Source organism: Pinus tabuliformis, chromosome Q (assembly GCF_031772625.1).
Source record: "Pinus tabuliformis cultivar Carrire ecotype Pingquan chromosome Q, CPIR1, whole genome shotgun sequence".
Classification (NCBI taxonomy): Eukaryota; Viridiplantae; Streptophyta; class Pinopsida; order Pinales; family Pinaceae; genus Pinus; species Pinus tabuliformis.
Window position 1 is genome coordinate 291,868,275 of NC_142296.1, and position 22,474 is coordinate 291,890,748.

Here is a 22,474-nt window from a genome sequence, read left to right on the forward strand (position 1 = left end):
GGTAGTTAATATAGGTGACCAACTTAGGTGGCTAAGAAGAGTATACCTGTTGTGCTTGGTATGTATGGGTAGGTGTTAGGAGTTGTCCTATATATATAGTAATATTGCAAGTTATGAGTTATAGAATTAGGAAAGGATACATTTATGTAAGCAACATAATCATGGATAGTATTCATGGCCACACTTAATGTTGAACATATCAGTGTTATGCTATGCAATCATCATTATTATGTCACATAATCATATACAATTTAATCAATAGCCTAAATACCACCATAACACTAATACCATAAGAAGACATGTCTCACATAGTCAATTGGCATATAAACAATTTCAGGAATAATAACATGAGATCTATTGCTCACAAAAATTGTGAAAGACACTTATCTCAAAATAATATTGGTCAACTGAGTTAGGGAATACAATTCTCTACCCAACCATAGATTGGGTTGCATTGTGGATTTTCTTGCAAACCAATCACACATGAGCCAGATTCCAAATTTGAGGAGGCTTGTTCAAGGGATAATATCAATTATACTAGCTGAAACAGGGACTCCAGAAGATGAATCACCTCCACCCATTAGCTGATTATACTGCAGTCAATCTTTAATAATGGATTCCATAGGTATATCACCTCCACCCTCAATCAAACACTAGTGAATCCAGATACCTATTTCTCCACCCTTCTTCAACACAAAACATAGTGATTACACCCAATTTGGAGAATCTACAATCCATTGCACAATACAGAATACCAAGCACAAGATACTTCAAAATCCAAGGAAATAGGCCCCCACCCCAAGTGTCAGGGGAATCTAGATAATACCATCTCCACCACCTTTCCAATGGGGAATCTAGAACTCCTTACTTGTCACCTGAGAGAAATTATTGTAACACCCTCCTCCCACATCTACCCAAGTAACTATCCAACTGGGTAAACATGCGATGAGAGCCTACTTTGGTTGGATTTGAACTCCTATGTGACCTTAAGGAAATGGGATCAGTGGAAACATAACACACAAACCTTGCACATCAGCTACAAGACCCCTGAGAACCATGCCAACATTTTAGGCACCTTGCCCCTGGGTCCCACTGAAGCTTCTGATCACTTGCTCTTTGGACGCTCTCATGCTATGGGCATGCCAACATCCAAGGACCTATGGACATTCTCACAGGCCTGCATGCCAGTGTATAGGGACCAATTTGTCCAGTTTTGTTCCAACATCCTTGGGATTTGAGCCACTTTTTTTGGCCCAAAGCCCAAGTCACTGCCCAGAATGGAATGATATTTTAAGAGAAGTAAAATAATAGGGAAACAATGAAGTAGAAGCAATTATTTAAACAAGCCGTTAACTAGACCCCTATTAGCCATGACATGATTTCATCAAACATATCACAAACATGTAATCTACAGTTGTAAACAACATAATTAAGCATAGGGATCTCATACTTATTTGAGAATCGCTAAGAACCATTGTTCCCTTATTTCTTTTGCTGCATTATCATCTATTAGGTCATAAATAAGTTGTCCATTCATTTATAGGTAAAAACATACTAAGATCCATACATAACGGATGTCATAAAACATACATATAACCATTGTATTAACAACAAGAATACCACAAATATATAAGCCATAAAATCCACATATAAACCAATACATTTACACATGAAAACCAAGGAAATGAGTTTCTCATTAATGAATGCAAAAACCAATCAAAGATGGGACTACCACGTTCCACCCAACTATAGATTGGCTAAGCCAAGTCTCTCTTCAGCCAATCACCGCCATGCCATATTCCAAGCATGAATATAGGACTCATAACCAACCAAAAATAAACAAACAAGTATGGATGCTACCGGAGTTCTCCACCTACACCATGAGGAATTTGAGTGCCTCCTAGTCTCTCAAGATTTACCATAATCCACAGTCCAATCCAGGGATCACTAGGCCCTACACCAAGAACCACTCTCCAGGCTTTATTTTACATCCCATCTCGAGACTACTAAGCCCAATGGAGAGCAATCCACCACTTTTCTTTATCATATATCCCGCCATTCATCGGAAAGGATTCCTAGGCCCACCAAGGCACACAATCTTGGATTTACTCCAACCCATAGTCTGGATCACGGGTTACTAGGCTAATGGCTTGACCATGATCAACAGTTCGGTTCAAGGACCACTAGGCCACGTGTTTGTCATTTTGGAGATCCACCTCACTTATTTTTGAATCCATCTGGAAATCTAATTCAATTGAAGTATGAGAACCAATCTCATCCAGGTTATCCAGAAATGGCAAGGCTAGGATGAAAACACGATCACACCTGGAAAAAACCCATGTCATGACAAAAAAGAAACATATGAAGTACCATTCATGCCAAATATAGCAAGGAAAACACACAGGCAAATCGATACCTGCAATTAATACTGTTGTAGTTGCTTGTTCCTACTCTTCCTTGCTTGTTCCTCCCTTCCTCTTGCTTTCTTTTCCTTTATTGATCCAATGCCAAAGTGCTCCAAGAAAACTCCAAGTATCCAAGAGTGTGAGAGAGAGAATAATGAGAGAGCTCCAAAACTATACTGACCAATCCTGCCAACTGATCCTCATAAGAATTTTTATCAAATGAGGCCTCTATTTTCTCCATTTTCCATTATTTTCTTCAATTTCGTATTTACATGTGACATGTGACCTTTCACCTTCCTTTTCTCCTAATTTCCATTATTTTCATAAATAAAATGCCAATAAATGCCTCATGCCTTCCCAAATCTTTTATCATTGCCTTTGCCAATTTCCTTTAGCCATAATAACCGAAATAAACACATGCTAGGATGTTTTTGCCCACCATTTAGCTTGGAATATGTGTCCTATCACCATGGCCTTATATATTTTACATGAATTTTTAACCAAGGTTGTTACAGAACCCTCCCCCTTGGGGGAACACCATCCTCAATGTTCAATGACACTTATAACCAACAAGACTGTTGAAAACAAAACATACTTCCCATGGAGCTTTATAACATAGCTCATTGTATTATTTATAATGACCATCTACTAAAACATGAAAAACATACTGTTTATTGGAGCTTTATAACACATCTGATTACGACATTTACAATAATAAACACATATGCACACATACACATTTACTTCAACCAGGAAATAATCATACTCTCTATGGAGCTTTAGAAATCCAGCTCGATACATTATTTACAATAATACACACATATACACATATGCACATTTTCTCAACTAAAAGATAAATGGATACAATGCATGCATCTACAACAAGGGAATCCATAGGCTCACACCTCCACCCTCAAAGTAATACCAAGATTCACCTCCTTCCCAAGAAGTCTAGAATCCACTATCAAAGTCAAATTTGAATGTATAGTGCTATAATCTTATGCCACTTGTCCTCTCAGTGAACAATTAGTGGCTCATTACTCCAGGGCACACTCCCAATGTGAATCTGATTCAATCTGGCAATGCTAATGACCGAAAATGCATTCTACGGCCTTACCTTCTCTACTACACAACCCCTCGGGAAATCCAGTCATCCCCTTTCGTGCAGTCACACACCTTCCAAGTTCTGATGGCACCCCCATCCCAGGCAGTCCAACCCCTGGCAAGGCTTCCTCACATCAAAAGATACAAAAGCCAAGGCATATCCCTGTGTTAAACCATCATATCGGTCATACCATGCTCATGGAAATCAATGGACACTATTGGGTACCAGTGTCGCACAATGGCCCTACTCCTGAAGTGCTTTATACTGCTGCATGTTCCAATTCCTTTCACTAACACTGTTAATTCTTGTAGTCAATTTCAACCACCCAACCAGGAATTTCTATGTTTCCTGTACCAAGCACATAACTTACATTATATTTAAAATAAATTGAAATAAATTCATATCGTACCTCATTGGTAGCTCATCAATAAGGTACACTTGCAATTCTATTTTCTTCTTGTCACAAGAAGTCAAACTAACATCTTTGACCAAATCATCATGTATAAATATATCACATAAGGTTAGCTCAAAACACAACCATCTTAGATTAAAATCATAAATCACGTGTAACCATCATAAACCAGAATCATAGATCACATGTAATCATCATAGACTAGAATCATAAATCTTATGCATAATAAAATTGAAATAAAATACTGATACTTATCCTTTAATCAATCCTTAGCTTCTACCTTTTTCCTTATTTTGTATACACACTGGATTGGTTTCCACACCCAAAAAACACACAGTGCCTTCTCCAGAACCATGTGCACATACACATAGTGTGCATCACACACATATAACCACACATGACATACAACACCATGCAATACATACATCTACACCTGACACAAAACACATACACCTACACCCAATGTACAACACAACACAATACATGCACCTACACCCAGTGTACACCACCACACAATACATACACGTACACCCAATGTACAACATAATACATACATCTATACCTGATGTAGAACACCACACAATATATGTACCTACACTTGGCATACAACGCAACACAATACATCTATACCTAATGTACCTACACCTGGCGTACAACACAACACAACATAATACATGTACTACACAAAGTACACATAACGAGTACACATGTCATGATACCACAACTACACAATGCACATACATAGTACTGCATCTACACAACACAACATGTACAACATGCACATAATACCACATGTACACCAGTACCACATGTACAACATGTACACAGCACCACCTATACACCACACCACCTGGACAACGTCTACACAACATCACATGTACATGACACCACATGTACACAACATCACATGCACGACATGTACACAACACCACCCACACACAACCCCACTTGCACAACATGTACACAACACCACATGCACACGACATGACTTGTACAAACATGCACACAACACCATATGTACAACATGCATGCAACACCACATGTACATAGCACTACATATCCAACAAGTACATAGCATCATCTATACACAACACTACATATCCAACATGCGCACAACACCATATGCACATAGCGCCGCATATCCATCATGCACACAATACAATATGTACACAACACTACATATCCAATCATGTTCATAGCACCATCTATATCCAGTACTGCATATGTAACATTCACACAACATTATATGTACCACTCTGTACATAACATTGCATAAACAACATGTACACACACTATATAAGCACAACACCGCATGCACACAACATCACAGATGTAACGTGTGCAACATATACAACATATGCACAATAGTAGTACCTCACATCCGAAATCACATTGTATCTACCAAGAAACCTTGCTTCTGGTGTCTTGTCCATGCTTGTCCCAAAATGTTGTAAAGCACACTACATTTCCCTGATGTATCCCTCAGTGTCCCCTGTCATAACATAAACGTAGGCATAATACAAGAATACAATATAAATTCATATATACATGCTACTGACCTCATATATTTGTCATGACTACTCTTCCCACTTGATTCCCATAAGACCAGGAACCTCGTCATGCCATTCTCCTGCATAGGAAATCATTCCTCCGCAAGAATGATCCCTGACAACCCTCTCAGACAGTGACATAGATACATAGATACATATACATAAATATTAGCATAAAACAATAATGATCTTGTTAGACAACTACATACATATACACATATATACATATAAACAATATCATTAAACAACCATGATCCATGGTGACCCTGTTAGACACGACATACATACATACATACATGTATACATATATAAACATGATCATAATTACCAAATATCATAAGGTCAAGGTCAAGAGAACTCCCTTTATCCATGCACACAATGCACTACATTAAGAACAACCATTCCCAACATGCCAAGGCATCTGACACATTTAATTCACCTTTCTTGATTACCTTTCCCATGATTGTCTCGTCATAGTCCATTTACACCAATGGACCCAACTAGTCTAACTAGTTGTCATACTCTTGCCTTCAACTTCCTTTATACATGCACCAACTTCATCTAAGTCTTACATTGCCTACTAGATTTCATTCATCTCTCTCTGAGCTCCACTAAATTTCCTCTTTCCCAACCAATTCCTAAGACTCAAAACTTAAAAGGAAAGCACAAGAAACAAATAAGAAGAAAACCATGAAAACCAATAACAATACGACACCACAAACAAAGTGGCATGATCATGCACTAGACATAACAAAACTACAAATCAAGCACAAGAAAATCACAAAAGACCAAAAGAACAAGACTAACAACATACACCATGACTCAATCCCCATGGTTCCTAGTGCTTCCTAAGGAAATCTCAACCTGAGCCTTCTTCAAGATTTCATGGCAATCACTTTGTCGTTGTTACCGGAAATAGTGTTTATGCAGAACTGCTAATCCCACTAAGGCTGGTAGCTACCTTAGAAACAAACAAAGTAAAACTACTTTCGTTTTCCTTTATGAAAGATAGATGAGAGAAGAATAAAGGAGACCAACCTCTGTCTTGCGCTTGGTTCCTTGCTCGATTCCTCTCTCTTCTGATAGTCCTTTGCTACTTTCTTTCTTGTATACCCAGCTTCACAGAGTACCTGTAGAATCAAAGCAGCATAACACTATACAAGAACATAGATCTATTATCATAATCAATATAGGATCAGATGTATATTAACCATACAAATGCATAAAACATAAATCATACAAGAGTATGGAGGAAAACTTGAATAGCTTTATTGATAATCAAGAAAGAGCCAAGAGGATTACAACCAATTGTTCTGACCTAGCATCATCCTCTCAGCAAGAAGCCCTTCTTCACCTCATGAAAAGCTTAGATCACCCAACACTATGATTTTGCACCAATAAACCAGCAGCACTTCCTTACAAGATACAAAATTCTAGCCTCTGGATCTCTGGGATGAGGGATCCATATATAGATGTCTGCAAGGGAGGTGAGTCAGCTTTTGAGATTTGATTAGTGTCTCCCCTCTGATAGTTCTTGATTCCACTTGGAGATTGATGATCTCTTACTCATCCCTGGTCGAATTTAGAGAGACAAGTGTCACAGGAGAAGTTTTTGGAAGATTCCATGCTTTTCCACCTTGCGGATTGACCCTACCATTTGTCTCTTCTCACCCATCACACCCCATAGAAGGGCTTTTTGAAATGCAACGCACCTACTGTGTGTATTTAGGTGGGATGCAACACACTTTGCCTATGGAGCAGGTGAAATGGTCCAGTTTTGACCAGTTCTGAGTGGTTTTTCATGGAGAACTTCTGGGAGGAGCTATAATCAGTTGACCTTGTTCTTTTAGGGGTTGGAACAACACCTTTAGGGACTTAGGAGCCCTTAGTTTATGGAAATTTATGCTTGGGGTTGCAGTGCCCAAAAATGTCTATAACAGTTGCCCCCTAAAGCATGAGGTCGTTAATCTTTTTGATGTCGGGTGAAATGCTTTATCATGGGGATCCGAAGTTATTTCAAGCTAGAAGGAGACTTGTAATAAGATACAATACAACACATTATCTTCATAATATTTTCATGATCTAGCTAAGGCAGGCATTCCCATGCTCAACTTTATAAATTCATTTTCATGTACATAGGATAGACAATCGTCTGAGTGTAGACTGATGATTCTGGTAGAGCCATCATCCCTTAGATTGGATGATTATCTGTGTAGCAATGATCTACATTTGCTGTCTTTATTTTCCTGAATATATATCGCAGCCTGGATGGATGAAACTAGATCCGGGGTCTTCAATCTCGTTCGATATTCACTCAAAGTACAAGTCGATCCATGTGAGAGATGTTCTGGAGTCGAACATGGAAAGACATCGCCTGATTACCAGCCAATGATGTAAGCTGTTAACAGGTGCGAGAGGAATCATCGATAATGATAATGATCCTCAAGGTACTACAGTACAATTTACGTGGTGTGAATAAGGGACTTGGCGTTGAACACTGTTAGTCTCCTATACCAATAGGATTTCATTTTTCATGATTGACAGTGGAAATGCCAAAAATGTTCATCTTTGGTGATACAAAGGTTCCATCTTTTGTGAAAAAGTAGACAGTTAAAAAATGTAAAGAGGGTATGCCTTAAAAGAATAATCAAAAGGCAAGAAAATGAATTGGTCAAAAAAAATAATTGAAATGAACCCCAAAGAAAGACCAGGAAAGTGGCTAACCAAAATACCACTGCTATCTTGATGGGTGACCCAACAGTTCAAGCTAGGCCATGCCATGCTTTAAATTGCCTGTCTTAGACTAGAGAATGAATACCTGTTCAAACAGCTCAAGCTTGACAGATGATTAGCTGGATAGAGAAAGGGAGGAGCCCAATTGCTTAATCTGGGCCCTAGGAAGATATAAGGGTAGATTTAGATAGGAGGGTAGCAAAAAGAAAAGAGGATTATCAGGGTTTGCAAGGCTAAGTGCACCCATCAAAAAGAAGAAAAAATGTTAGGTCTATTAGCCAGGGTAGGCAGTTGGAGGTTGTAGAAGCAAGATCTAAACACATGATATATTGAAAATCACACCTGATCTCACCAATAAGAGGAAGGCTAGAACAATGGTCTATTTGGAAAAACTATCAAAGCATCTCTAACTTCCCTCATTTCCCTTCAAAGGATTTCTTACTAACATCCCCTTGAGGACTTTAGGATCTGCCTAAACAGCCCTCCCTGCACTTCTCCTTTGTAAAAACCATTGCAAGTTGTGACCTTCTTCTTCAAAAGGAAGCCACATTTCTTGTGTAAAGTCATCACTTCACACTTCATCCATCTCTGGTTTCCCACTTCACCACACATACCCATATTAACTTCTAACCCTATTATATAGCTCCCTAAGTACATCCCCACCCCTATTTCTTACAAAAACTATAGAAAATTCTCAAAAAATATATTAAATATCCCCCCCTTTTAGCATTATAGCTAAATAGCATGTCATGGGAGACATTAGTCCATCTGGGACTATAGTCAACCCTTCCGAGTCCTTACCCCAGAATTAATCTAACCCCTGGTTAAATTAATAGCCTATTCCTAAACCACCATTCACCTAAAAACCCTTGCAAAATAATACCCCCCTCAAAGTTAAAACCCAATGTTTTGGTAAAAATGGTTAAAAAACCTTTGTTATGTGTTATGGTGCCATCGCATGCATTGATTTGAAACCAAAAAACCCACCCGACCAAGGTTTGGGCCCGCGCCATTAAATATTAATTTAATATTGGGCGGGTCCCGCTTCCCAACTTGCACGCCACACAGCAGGCCCCGCCAGCCGTTGATCTCCCGCCGGGCTTGATCCAACGGTGGGCGGGTGATATGGGCCATAGATGTGCCGCCATTTAACGTCCGGGGGATGGGCGGTATTGCCGCCGTACCCCCGCCACGTGTCGGCAGCCCGCGGTGTTCGGAGCCCTCCCCCCCGAAACCACCTTTCCCCAAAGGCAGTGCGGGGAAACCAGAAACCGCCTCCCGCAAACCAGCCGCGCCCGTTACGTCAGCACCTCGTCAGCATGACGTCATGCCCGGGCCCCCGCCACTATTCCACCTCGCCCGCCACTCTGTCCTGCCACCCCCGCATTCCGCCACCGTGTCCCGCCAAGCTGTCATCCCAGTCAGCATCCACGTCACCATCCGTACCCGGGGCCCGCGGAAAAGCGCCAAAAGCGCATATGCGGCAAATTTGTTGTTAAAAAGGCCAAAAGTGACCGTTTTGTGTCATTTTCGCGATACAAACGCAGCTGCGCCGTTTTGCTGGTCACCTCCAACTACCTCCAGAGTTCAAATTCACTGCTGCGGACGCTGCCACCCGCCAATTCAACAACATTCTTCGTCTTCTCATCAATTCGATGACCCTCGGCATTGGCTAAACCAGGTATTTGCCAAAACCAACCCGTTTGCCCGTGTTCTTCCCATTCTCTGCAAATTTTTCCACTGAATTGCCTAAGAACTCCTAAATTAATGGTGTTGTCCTGTTAATGTTAGCCTAAAAATAATCTAAAGCACCCCCTGTTCAAAATAGCCAGGCACCATACATAATTTCACCGTTGCACAGTCGTTTTCGGGCTTAAATTTGACTCACTCTCCCACCTGCCCGGCATTGTTCCCTTTTGCCGAGTTTTGATTTAAAGACCTCATTATGCCAAGTTGTAATCCTTCTCTCCTCTACAATTGCCCTCACTGTCTATAAATCCTGAGAATTCACCAGAAGAAACCAGAGTTCAGTCAAATCCTTCAAGTTGCTCCTTTCAAAAGGCAACTTTGGCCCCAGCTGCATTCATTCTGCCACCTCACTTCTAAGCCTCATAAGCTATCATATTCAGATTGTTATACTAAGAAGCTACACTCTATAGTCAACACCTGAAAGTTTTACAATGGCTACACCATCAGCTCTCAGTGTCACTCCTATGAATCCACCAAACAAGGAGCTTGAAGCCATGCCTCTTGCTGACAGAGATTACCTCATCCAAGATCTTGTGGGTGACAGGAACCATTTACAGACCTTCTGCCAATTGAGAGACAGCTATTTGAGCAACAATGACACATATGGGATATGGGAGTCCAATCTGCCTTACTATTTCCTCCCATCTGTTAATATTTTTCCAGAAATCATCCGCTTATGTGCTGAGAATTATGATCCAACTCAGAGAACTATCAAGTCTCCATCTGGGAGCATACTTTTCCACATCAATCCTGACTCCATCAACCAAATGCTCAATTTCAAGCAGACTTAGTTGTTGTTTCCCTTCTCCATGAACTATTTGCTAGATGCAGGCGCCAAACTTTCCACTGCTGACATTGAAAAGATCACCAGGACATTCATGAGAGCAGATCGCCAGCCTACAGGGCCACCCCCTTTCTTATATGTCCATTTCACTGATGTAGGCAGGCTCCTAGTTGATATGATCTCTTATGTGCTTGGCTTCAAAACCAGTGAGCACATTGATGAGATAGTGCTGGTATTATTAGATGCTTATAGCCCAGGGCAGCTTCCTGCTTACAAATATAACTTTGCCAAGTTTATAGCCAATAAAATACATGACCAGCTCTTGAAAGTGGATAAGGAGGGTGTGTTCAAATATTCATCATATATCTACCACTTATTCATGTATTATCAGTCTGAAGTCTTTCAATGCCCCATCAAGGAACTGGATTCTAGGGGAGAGAAGAGGTCTGTTATCTTCTGGTCATCAGTTTTCCACCAAGTTCAAGATTCACCATATTCTTATTGTGAGTTTGTTGACCAATTTGTTTACCCAATCTCCTACCTCTTGATGAGATCCCCTCCTCCCAGACTATCCTTTGAGATCCAGAAAACTTTGCAGCTGTCCAAGAATTATAAAATAGGTGATTGGTACCTATATCAAAACCATACAGTCATCAGAATTTATGGCTGTGAGCTCTGTCCATATATGCTCCCAAGATATGTACCGATGAGATTGTTCGCCTTGGAATACTATAGGCAACTCATTAGTTTTGACCTCACCCACTTTCATAGTGCCAAGAAAAATCCCACCTCAAATTCAAAGACCATATGGGCCCCTTTATCATGAATAAGAAAGAGGGTTGGCAAGAGGCTGATCAAATTCTCAGAGATAAATACAAACTAAAGAGAAGCTTCTGGTGGGTCCCTTATGACCCCGAAGGCTTCATCAGTGCTAGAAGAGTCAAATACAGGCTGCTAGGGTATGATCACTGTAAATACCCACAAATTGAGCAATATGCCAACCAAGATGAATGGTTGCAAGGCACATTAGTTGAGGAACTAACTCAAGAAGAAATAATGGAAAAAAATGTCAAGGATTTAGAAAAAACTCTTGACTTAGATTCTATGCAGCTGGTAACTTTCAAACAGCCACATAAAATTGGGGAAGGCACATCCACTACTGCAACTGCACCAGCCACCCAAGGGCTGTCTACATCAGCAACAGCTTCAGAAAAGGGCAAGGGGATAATGGGTGCAGAAAAAGAAATAGTCACAGAAAAGCCTACCTCCTCAATTGGGCAGCAGCAAGAACAGACTCCTCCACCACAAACAGAGGCACCAACAGTGCCTGCCTTACAGACCCCTACACATGAGGAAAGAGGCAAGAAACGAGACCGAGAGGAGTCTACACCTGCTGGTGGATCCACTCAGCAACCCGAAGCCAAAAGGCAAAAGGTTGATTCTCCAGTTATAGAAGAAATCAGTGAAGAGATCCCTGAGAGCCCAAGGAAAGAAAAAGAAGATAGCCAACAGACAGCCACAAGCTCTTTTCAACAAGAGCAGGAAAGACAACATGGCATGGAGGTATCCTCCTCCACACAGCAAAGCAAGAAGCCATCTAGTACCAAGGCCACCTTCAAAGAAATTAAGGCACAAAATGAGCTGCTAAGAGTGCAGTTATATAAACAATTTCTCAAGGCAACACCGGCTAAACAAGAAAGGCTGATGGCAGCATATGATATTCAAGAGGAAAAGATAATCCTCAGCCATTTTAAACCCAAAATACCGCAGCCTCACTCAGCTGCAGATTTTGTTAAAACAAAGTTAGAAGTCATGGCAAAAGACATCCACCCCATGGATCAGATAGAGCTGCATAAGCAAACAGGGGAAATGGTCTATGCCACACTGGTAGACAGGGCCACAATGGCCCATGAATTAAAAGAATCTCTGAAGAACACCAATACTCAGCTAGACTTAGAGAGAATGTCCTCCACGGCCAAAGATAATAGAATCAAAACATTGGAGGACATTATTGTGGACTTAGGACATGATCCTAAGGACCCTAAGGTTGTGAGGGCCCTTATGAAAAAGAAATATAATGACATTGCTACATTGAAGAAGAGACTGAAATTGCCTCCTACTGAGCAACCTAAAACAGGAGAATTGTAGAAAGAGAAGGAAGCTGAGGATCAATTGGATCTATTGATGCAGCTGAACCAAAGAGTGATTGATCTGGAAGGGGAGCTAGAAAAAGCACTCCAAGACAAACAGGGAGAATCAACCTCCCAACCTCCTCAAACTGCCCCAACTACTGCAGCAACTACAGAGGCAACAACAACCCCGGCAATGGCTACAACAACAACAGATGCGGCAACAGCAACAACAACAGCTCCTGAGGCTAACATAAGCCTAGATGATTTGACGAAAGCTGTCAAAGAACTGGAACTGCAGGCTACAGAGATCAAACAAGCCAAAGAGAAATTGGCAGAGCTGGAAACTAAGTATGATAGATCTAAAATGACAGTGGCCGAGTAGACCAGAGAGATTAAGGCCCTAAAGGACAAAATAAAGGCCTTAGAGAAGGAACTAAAATTAGAAAATACTCTGGCAGAAATAAAAAAGATTTTGTGGGCCCAGATTGACCACTCCATTACCAAACAGTGGAAGTCAATCAAAACAGTGCATGAACAGATGGAATTAATAGGCCAAGCACAATTTGAAAGCCAGAAGGCCAGAGCAGCACTAGGGAATAAGCCTGAGCAAGCCAACAGGATGATACATTTCCTCAATAATCACACCAGGGAGGAGTTGGCAGCCCTGAACATCAGCAACAGAACAGATGCTGTTCTAACAGTTAAAAAAGTGCTGACCCTCAGAAATTTTGTGCAGACTATAGAAAGAAAATGTCAGGAAATGCAGGCTGAGGTAGATGACTACAAACTTAGAATGGGAGCATTGCAAGATAAAGGATTGCCCAGCCTATTGACCGGCATAGGAAGACTGCTCACCCGTGAGCAATATGCTACTAGGATGACAAATTTTATTGAAAATCAGATCACAGCATCCACCAGTACCTCTGAGGAAACAGGACCTCCATCAGGGCAGAGCCTATATGACAAGCTTGAAAATCTATTCTACATTGAGCATGAGATTAATCACTTGTTTGAGGTCCCACCAAATTTTTACAGGTATACAGAGGCAGATGAAACTTTGATAAAAATACGAAGACACCAACTGCCCAAGGAAGATTGGTGGCAGGCAATGCTGCAAATTTTGCCTCAATAATCTCGGTTTGGTTTGTCCTAGTCAGCTTCAGGTCAACCAAAGTCAAAAAGCAGAATCAGGACAGCAGGCAAAGCGGGTAAAAGAAGTGACTCAGCATGACACTGCAACAGCAAGCCAAGGCAAAGGAAACGCGCAGATTTTGGGCAACACGGCTCCAACCGACTCAGTGGGTCACAAAGTCAAAACTTTCTGACAATTTTGGACAGCTAATGCACTAAGCAGTTATTACAGCATTTACTCTCTCAGCTGTAATTCTTCAGGAGTTGGCACAGTATTTATGAGCCATTAATTCATCAGCTAGATATTTTTGTATCTAAATTTTGTATATATACCTCCCCTTACAACGTATTTGGGGCTGGTGATTTTCTCTCTGAGACACTATATTGTATATTTTCAGATGATCTAATGCAAAGGCTGGAAAAGTTCACTATCTCTTGAGTGTTTGATGTCTCAATGATGCTCTGCGTGCTGTTACAGAATTCCTCTGGTGTCTAATGGAACAATAAGTTATCCTGAACTATGTTTTGTCTTTTTATGTCTACTTAAATCATATACATGTTTCACTAGCCTAGCAATAGAGAAAAAGAATGGTATAGGAAATGTTTAATTACACCCTGTGCTCAATCTCTGTTGTTAAATATGTTTTCTTCAGAATTAATCATAAACATGAATTCTTAGTTGCTCATGTTTGTATTCATTCTATCAACATAAATGTTATTCAGGAATTCTCAAATGCTCCTAAGTAATGTTTCCAATATTCCCCATATCAGTTTACTGAAAGATCCTTAGTTGCCTTTCACTCCCTGATTTCATCCCATCATATTACAGATTCGAAAAATTGTTCCACAGACACCTGTCTGGCTCTGTAGCATCACTGTTTCTTCAAAACAGACATATCAAGCAATTAAACATCACGGACTCCATGCCCAATGGCCTAGATCACCCTGCAAAAACACACCTGTTCTGACTGAAATCATCATCCAGCAAATTCAAAACAAAACCTTGTGCATCATAGCTAGCCTAAAACCTCATCAAAACAAAGTTAAATCACAAAGAGAGAGCCCTCTCTGGTTACAGGTAGGCTAGGACCTGTGGCCAAAAGATTGGTTAGTGGTTACCTCGGCCGTATTCCCTTAGGAGTCAAAGGGAACAACCTGAGTGATAACAAACACCACGCAAAATCTTTCGGTTGAAGGTCATTGATGTAAACCTGTCGCCGGAAGTGAGAAACTTGCCATTGAGGCATGCAAGCTTCAAAGTACTGAAAGGGGTGTTCCTAGATCGACTTCTTGGACAATGAGCTGATGTCGACAAGAAGCGATCCGTCATAGGAGGGCCTTAATGAATCCCACATCAATGACACGGAACGAAGCAAATGATTTTAATGGAGGTGAAAATGATCTGGTGATATAAGGTTCAGGGTGGCGGTCATGAAAGAATGGAGCGTAAATGTATTGCAGCGGGTGAGACACAGGTGAATTCTCCGAGTGACTTCTCTTGAACATATCGACGACACTGACATGATGGATTGGTAGCATTAACCCCAAATGTGGATGGCGTGATGGAACCATGGTAATGTGACCAGTGAATGGAACAACCCAACCCGACTTGGATGCGGAGTGAAAGTGTCATGTTCAAGAGCGACTTGCTACCAACAAAGTTTCTTCAAGTTTTCTTCCCAAATTTTCCCCAGTCATTGTTGACCAATACCTCTTTATTTTTTTCAAGCTTGAGGAGGATAACATATGCTTGTTCTATAATCCATCGCTATGTTTTAACAAGCCTAGCGATAGTGAAACTCGTTCTTGTCTGTTATGGACAAGTTTGTCGCTATTAGGTTTTCACGAGTTTAACGACAAAGATAACTCGGTCCTTTTCAATTTTAGAGAGTCTGAAAAGGGACGTAAAGGAAACTCCAAAAATCCTTTTTCGTCATCTAATCCCTTAAGTCTGAAAAAGTATAAAACAATACAGAAGCGATGAATTTTTGGTACTTTTAACGAGCCGAACAAAACAAGCGCTTGATCTTTTTGTGTAATAATCCCTCAGGCCCAAAAAGATTAAAATCTAAAGGAGGGATAGCACTTCCGATCACTTTAACGATCTCGAGAGGCCAATGGCTCGGCAATCTTTTCATATTTTACGAGTCAATTGAAAAGAGCTTAAAGGAGACTCATCTTTGACGAATGAGTGATAAATTCGGGTAGCAGCTGATTCCAGGTAAGGTTTGGAATTTTCCAATCACGGCAGTGTCACAAGGATGGCTAACAAGATCACTCTTCACAGTTGTTTCTCAAAAGGGGTAAACAATCAAGTGGAGGTGAATGATCGGCCAATACAAAGTGGAGGTGATGATGAGAACATGACCAAGGCTTCAAAGGCTGAAGTACTACATTCACGATGGTTATTTACCGGAAATTGGTTCATTTTTTAATGAGCTTAAATGCTGGGGAAACATTTGCTCATTGCTTATGTTTATTTTTTAACGAGCATGAAGTCCACGTTAAAACTGCTCGATGCGGGTTTATTTTTTAATGAGCTTGAACCCTGTGGTAACATTGCTCGTGGCTAGGTTTATTTTTTAATGAGCTTGAACTTTGCGGAAACATTGCTCGTGATAAGTTTGCATGCCCCCAGCATAATAACGCAAATCGAGGTGCATGCCCCCCAAGCTTCATTGCATTCAACACGGTGGTTGGAATGAAGGTTTACCTCCGAGATCTTTGAAAGTCTCGACTTGGATTTTACAAGATTGTAATCAAAGACTCCATTTGGAAAGGGAGTCGTTTCATTTTTTAATGAGGTTGACACAGTAAAAGAATTATCCTCATGACTCCTTGTTTCATTTTTTAACGAGGTCGACACGAGATAAGAACCGTCCTCGGATTCCACCGTATTTACAGTATTTGATAGAAAATCAAAAACTGAAGGATGATTAAGGTCATTGGAATAATCTTCGTTGTAATCCGGGAGATGAGAACGATGGTGGTAATCCTCCCATGGTGTCTCTCCTAACATCATTGACTAAATGATTCCTTTGTCTGTAGAATGTACATGTGACCAAGGATCTGAAGAGGTACCATATTCCTTGGACCTATCTATCCAAACACTCGATGAGCATTGATTTGGGTTTTCCCCCTAGGCCAAGAAAATTGATTGCTACAATATTTCTAAAATGGCGATGATCCATGCTGACAAAATGTTTAGGAATCTTCCGAATCCATTAGATATAGAAGATTTCATATTGCAGGTTTCCACTATGGCCACTTCCGACAGATTAATCGGAGGTGGTAGGGCAAAAGTACCCATTAAGGCAGGGTCTTTTAGGGGACCTACTCCGATATTTTGAAGCGAATGATTGCTTCCATGGATCATTGGAATGCTTCCCGTAACTTGTGAATTGTTGGGGAGAAATGTTTGTTGGTCGACGATTGTAATTCTTCCTTGAAAGGGAAATGCAATCTTCCTGAAGTAGATCGACACAACTGCGGCCATGGCATATATCCAGGGCCTTCCCAGTAGGATTTTGTAATCGAGGTTTCCGTCGATTACTTCAACATCAATTTCTACTGTTTTGCCCCCTAGTTCAACTTGCAAGTTACTTAAAATCCCGTATGGAGTGTATGATCATCCATCAAATGCTTTTAACATTGTTGATGATCGCGACAAGGGTTGTGAGCCCAAATTTTTCCAGCAACTCATCAACATAATACATGTAGATGCCCCCTCATCAATAATTGTTCGATGAACAGTTTTGTTGAGGTCTTTCACTTGAATAAGGAAAGCTAGTTGAGCTGGTAACTGAGGGTCATATCCTTTGTGATTAAAGGATACAAGATTGGAATCCGTTGGGTCAATCCCACCTATTACTGATAATAGATCCTGCTTTTGGGAGAGACAATTTTGCGGAACCTCAAGTGTCGACATAGCGAATGGCGATCGGGCCAAGCCCTCTACTATATTATAATTCTGTGCTACTTTGGCATGAGGATTAAATGTAGATTTGTGTACTACTCCCTTTGGCGGCTTTATCATTGGTTCAGGAATGATGGGTGGCACAACTTCGGTCAAAGTTGTTGTCGAACTACTAGGCTGTTCATTAGCCTTGTTATTCGACAGCTGTGGATTCCCGTAATCTTTATTCCTTGTCAAAGCATCATTTTGCTACTTTGAGATAGACAACATAAGCACTTGGGATCAGGAAGCATTTTGATTAGCAACCAGTTTGGTTCCCGGGTTTGGAAACGGATCAGTCAATACTGCTGAGGTTTTTGAACTATTAAAGAGTTTCTTAACTTCACCTTTATGTGGACAATCTCTCGTTTGATGATCCTCATCGCATATCTGACACCCCGCAGGGGGTTTCCTTTGCCCAGAATGGTTTGCAGAAGGTTTTCGAAGAGATGACTCATCCTACTTCTTTTTTCTCCCTTTCTTTTTCTTCTTGGCCCCTGGTTGCTTCAGTTGTTTTCCCTTGTCGGTCGACATGGCATTTACCTCTGAGGCGAGAAGTTTTTCATTTGCATTTTGATCAGAAATCTTACGGGCTTTCTTAGATGTAGCCTTTGTTGATTTTGTGCTTGTCGTACCTATCATGCCATCATCGGCATGAGAGTCTTCGTTTGATTTAGGAGGGGGAGGAACGGAAAATTCCAGTGTAGGAGTGTCAGGCATGTTATCGTAGAGCGTGCCAGACTGAGTGTAAATCAAGTCTAAATATTGTGCACGAGCGATAACTTGCCCTTCGGTGATGACTCCTCCTTTTGCCACATCTTTTGTGATAGAAGGTAATAATGACTTAATAAACCATTCAGCTAGCAGCTGATTAGGAACATATGTTTTTACCATTCTGCGACAACGTCGCCACTCATGAATATGATCAGATATGTGAGTGGCCGTTGTCTGTTTGAAATTGGTAAGAAGCTCTGTTCCTGTTTTGTACCTTATTGGTAACTGAAAATGGGTTAAAAAGGTTGTGGCTAAGGTGCTGAAGTTATCGAATGAAGCCCTAGGCAATTCGATATACCATTTTGCTGCTGCACCAGTTAACGTTTGCTGAAAAAGGCGAAGCCTAATCGAATCATTGTTTAGAGTGTTAGATGAACACCACAGATGAAAGGTCATCACATGATTCGACAGGTCTTCACCAGGATTTCCATTAAATTTAGGAATATCTGACGGAAGTTTAAGCGGAATCGCCGGCCACCAAGGGGCATAAGCAATTGGATCATTTGTCAACCGGTTTAGATCTGGTAATTCTAGAGTTGCTACAAAGGGAAACTGTTGATTCAGGTTAGGTGAAGCATACCCAGGATAAGATGGAATCGCCTGAGCAGTGGGTCTTTGCATACCAGCATAATGTATTTGATGCTGGTAACTTTGATAAGGTTGATGGGCATAACCATTATAATATGGTTATTGATAACTGCTTTGGAAATACGGTTGCCCATTACTTACAAAGACCTGATGCTCAGGTCCTTGATATGATTGCTGGAATGGCGGTTGTTGAGATTGAATCAGCCATGGTTGTTGGACCATTTGCTGTTGCCCAATACTGGATGATTGACCAAGATGAGGAGTCATAGTACTTCTTTGAAACCAGAGATTCTGGTCTGTGAAACTAGAGATTCTGGGTTCGATCCCCAGCGGAGTCGCCATTTTGTTACCGGGAATAGTGTCTATGCAGAACTGCTAATCCCACTAAGGCTGGTAGCTACCTTAGAAACAAACAAAGTAAAACTACTTTCGTTTTCCTTTATGAAATATAGATGAGAGAAGAATAAAGGAGACCAACCTCTGTCTTGCGCTTGGTTCCTTGCTCGATTCCTCTCTCTTCTGATAGTCCTTTGCTACTTGCTTTCTTGTATACCCAGCTTCACAGAGTACCTGTAGAATCAAATCAGCATAACACTATACGAGAACATAGATCTATTATCATAAGCAATATAGGATCAGATGTATATTAACCATACAAATGCATAAAACATAAATCATACAAGAGTATGGAGGAAAACTTGAATAGCTTTATTGATAATCAAAAAAGAGCCAAGAGGATTACAACCAATTGTTCTGACCCAACATCATCCTCTCAGCAAGAAGCCCTTCTTCACCTCATGAAAAGCTTAGATCACCCAACACTATGATTTTGCACCAATAAACTAGCAGCACTTCCTTACAAGATACAAAATTCCAGCCTCTGGATCTCTAGGATGAGGGATCCATATATCGATGTCTGCAAGGGAGGTGAGTCAGCTTTTGAGATTTGATTAGTGTCTCCCCTCTGATAGTTCTTGATTCCACTTGGAGATTGATGATCTCTTACTCATCCCTGGTCGAATTCAGAGAGGCAAGTGTCACAGGAGAAGTTTATGGAAGATTCCATGCTTTTCCACCTTGCGGATTGACCCTGCCATTTGTCTCTTCTTTCCCATAGCACCCCATAGAAGGGATTTTTGAAATGAAACACACCTACTGTGTGTATTTAGGTGGGATGCAACACACTTTGCCTATGGAGCAGGTGAAATGGTCCAGTTTTGACCAGTTCTGAGTGGTTTTTCATGGAGAACTTCTGGGAGAAGCTGTAATCAGTTGACCTTGTTCTTTTAGGGGTTGGAACAACACCTTTAGGGACTTAGGAGACCTTAGTTTATGGACATTTATGCTTGGGGTTGCAGTGCCCAAAAATGTCTATAACAGTCATGCAATCCCATGCATCATATTGCCATGAATGCATAACTATCAGTACATAAATAAACATAACAACATACTAGTTACCTTACCTTTTTGTGCCACGCACATTTCCTTGTAACTGAACACATCCATTCCATCTCTCAAGGGGATCCAATTCCCCTGATTAATCCACCCATAACTCGAAACTAGCTGATATACCTATCAAATACATGTTCATGAATCCATCACATATCCACATAATGTCAGAAAAAATCAAGGTTAAGAAGGCTTCATGTATGAAAAGCACTCATTCGTTTGGAATTAGGGTTTCACAGACATAGCCAAATAAATTCTTGTCCAATTCCTTTCTTTTACCTTTCTACCTTGTTGCACTCAAGGCTTGCTATATACAGTCACATCAGCCGACTGTTACCTTGTCACGCTAATACCAAGCATGTTTCCTACAATTGTTTACGTATGTCAACCACATGTTCCAAATATCAAGACAATCATATCTGTCAATTTGAAATCAACCTTTACAAAGACTAACAATCATGTCATAATCCATAGTCAACTTATAGTCATTAGACATAATGCTACGACTGTCACCTACTACACTCAAGTACATGTCAACTATCTCAAAACATATGTATTAGTACAACCATCTTAAAACAAGATCATTTCAGCAATATATATTATAGACACATACTCATATCACTTAAGTAATCAAATATTTAGACAATAGATAGATGACATAATAGATACCAAACACTCACACACTAAATAAACAACATAGTCAAACAGTCGAGCACCAAATTAGACGACATAAACAAGCCCATACCTTAATGTATCTTAGGGGAGGCTATCTTGTTTGCATAATCAATCTAGTTAGCACAATATAAATTCACAACACATCAGCTCAAACACAAATAATACCATGATATCTGTAATAGCCACTGATTAACATGTTCACATCATAAACTCATAAACAATTATCATTCATACATAATAATGACATATGCACACTCAATCTTAGATTAGTATGACATAATATCATAACATATTATCTCATACTTGAATGTCATAACCTTAACCATTTGCATAGACTAATCTGACTTAGTATGATACATATAACATCAAGGCCTTAATGTAATAACCCTAATAATCAAGTTACTAGCATATAATAACAACAAATTATATATCATGCTCATCAACAACATATAACCTAATCATCAAGCTAACTATCATATAACAACAACAAGTTAACCTATAACATACTGACTAATAACATATAACATAATCATCAAGTTATCTAACATAAAACAAAAATATAAATGTACACAACCACAGGTTACTATCATTCATGACTATCCGACACATGTGCATATGACTACACTAATCAAATAGCATCAATCATATATGTAACCATAACATCAATAGAATTAAATACATACACATAACCATAATGCACATAACAATCCTTAACCTACATACACGCATGCCCAACATACAAACATGTATGACGACATGCTCTTGCCTTGAGGTCCAATGTTGCAACTTCACTTTGATGATCTACATCTCCTGCTCTATATCAGCCAACACATTAGCATGATAAAAACCAATAGCATCATGATGACCTAATGCATACATTGACCTCACAATTCATGTCTGACCTACCATACATGCCTAACCATAATCATGACAATGCATGCATAACAACATATAGACACCAACATGCACATACAACCATACACTCATGACAAGGCATCCCACAACAACGCCATCAACCTTCACATGGCGACA

General features: G+C 40.3%; 1 protein-coding gene across 1 annotated transcript in view; it reads right to left on the reverse strand.

Annotated features, from left to right (window-relative positions):
- The window catches only part of LOC149219373 (uncharacterized), a 72,829-nt gene that overhangs the window by 34,830 nt on the left and 15,525 nt on the right, over positions 1-22,474 (reverse strand). Inside the window, exon 2 of the mRNA XM_089386808.1 lies at positions 9,784-9,983. Within this exon, the coding sequence (XP_089242934.1) occupies positions 9,784-9,983 (200 nt within the window). The remainder of the gene's footprint in view (positions 1-9,783; positions 9,984-22,474) is intronic.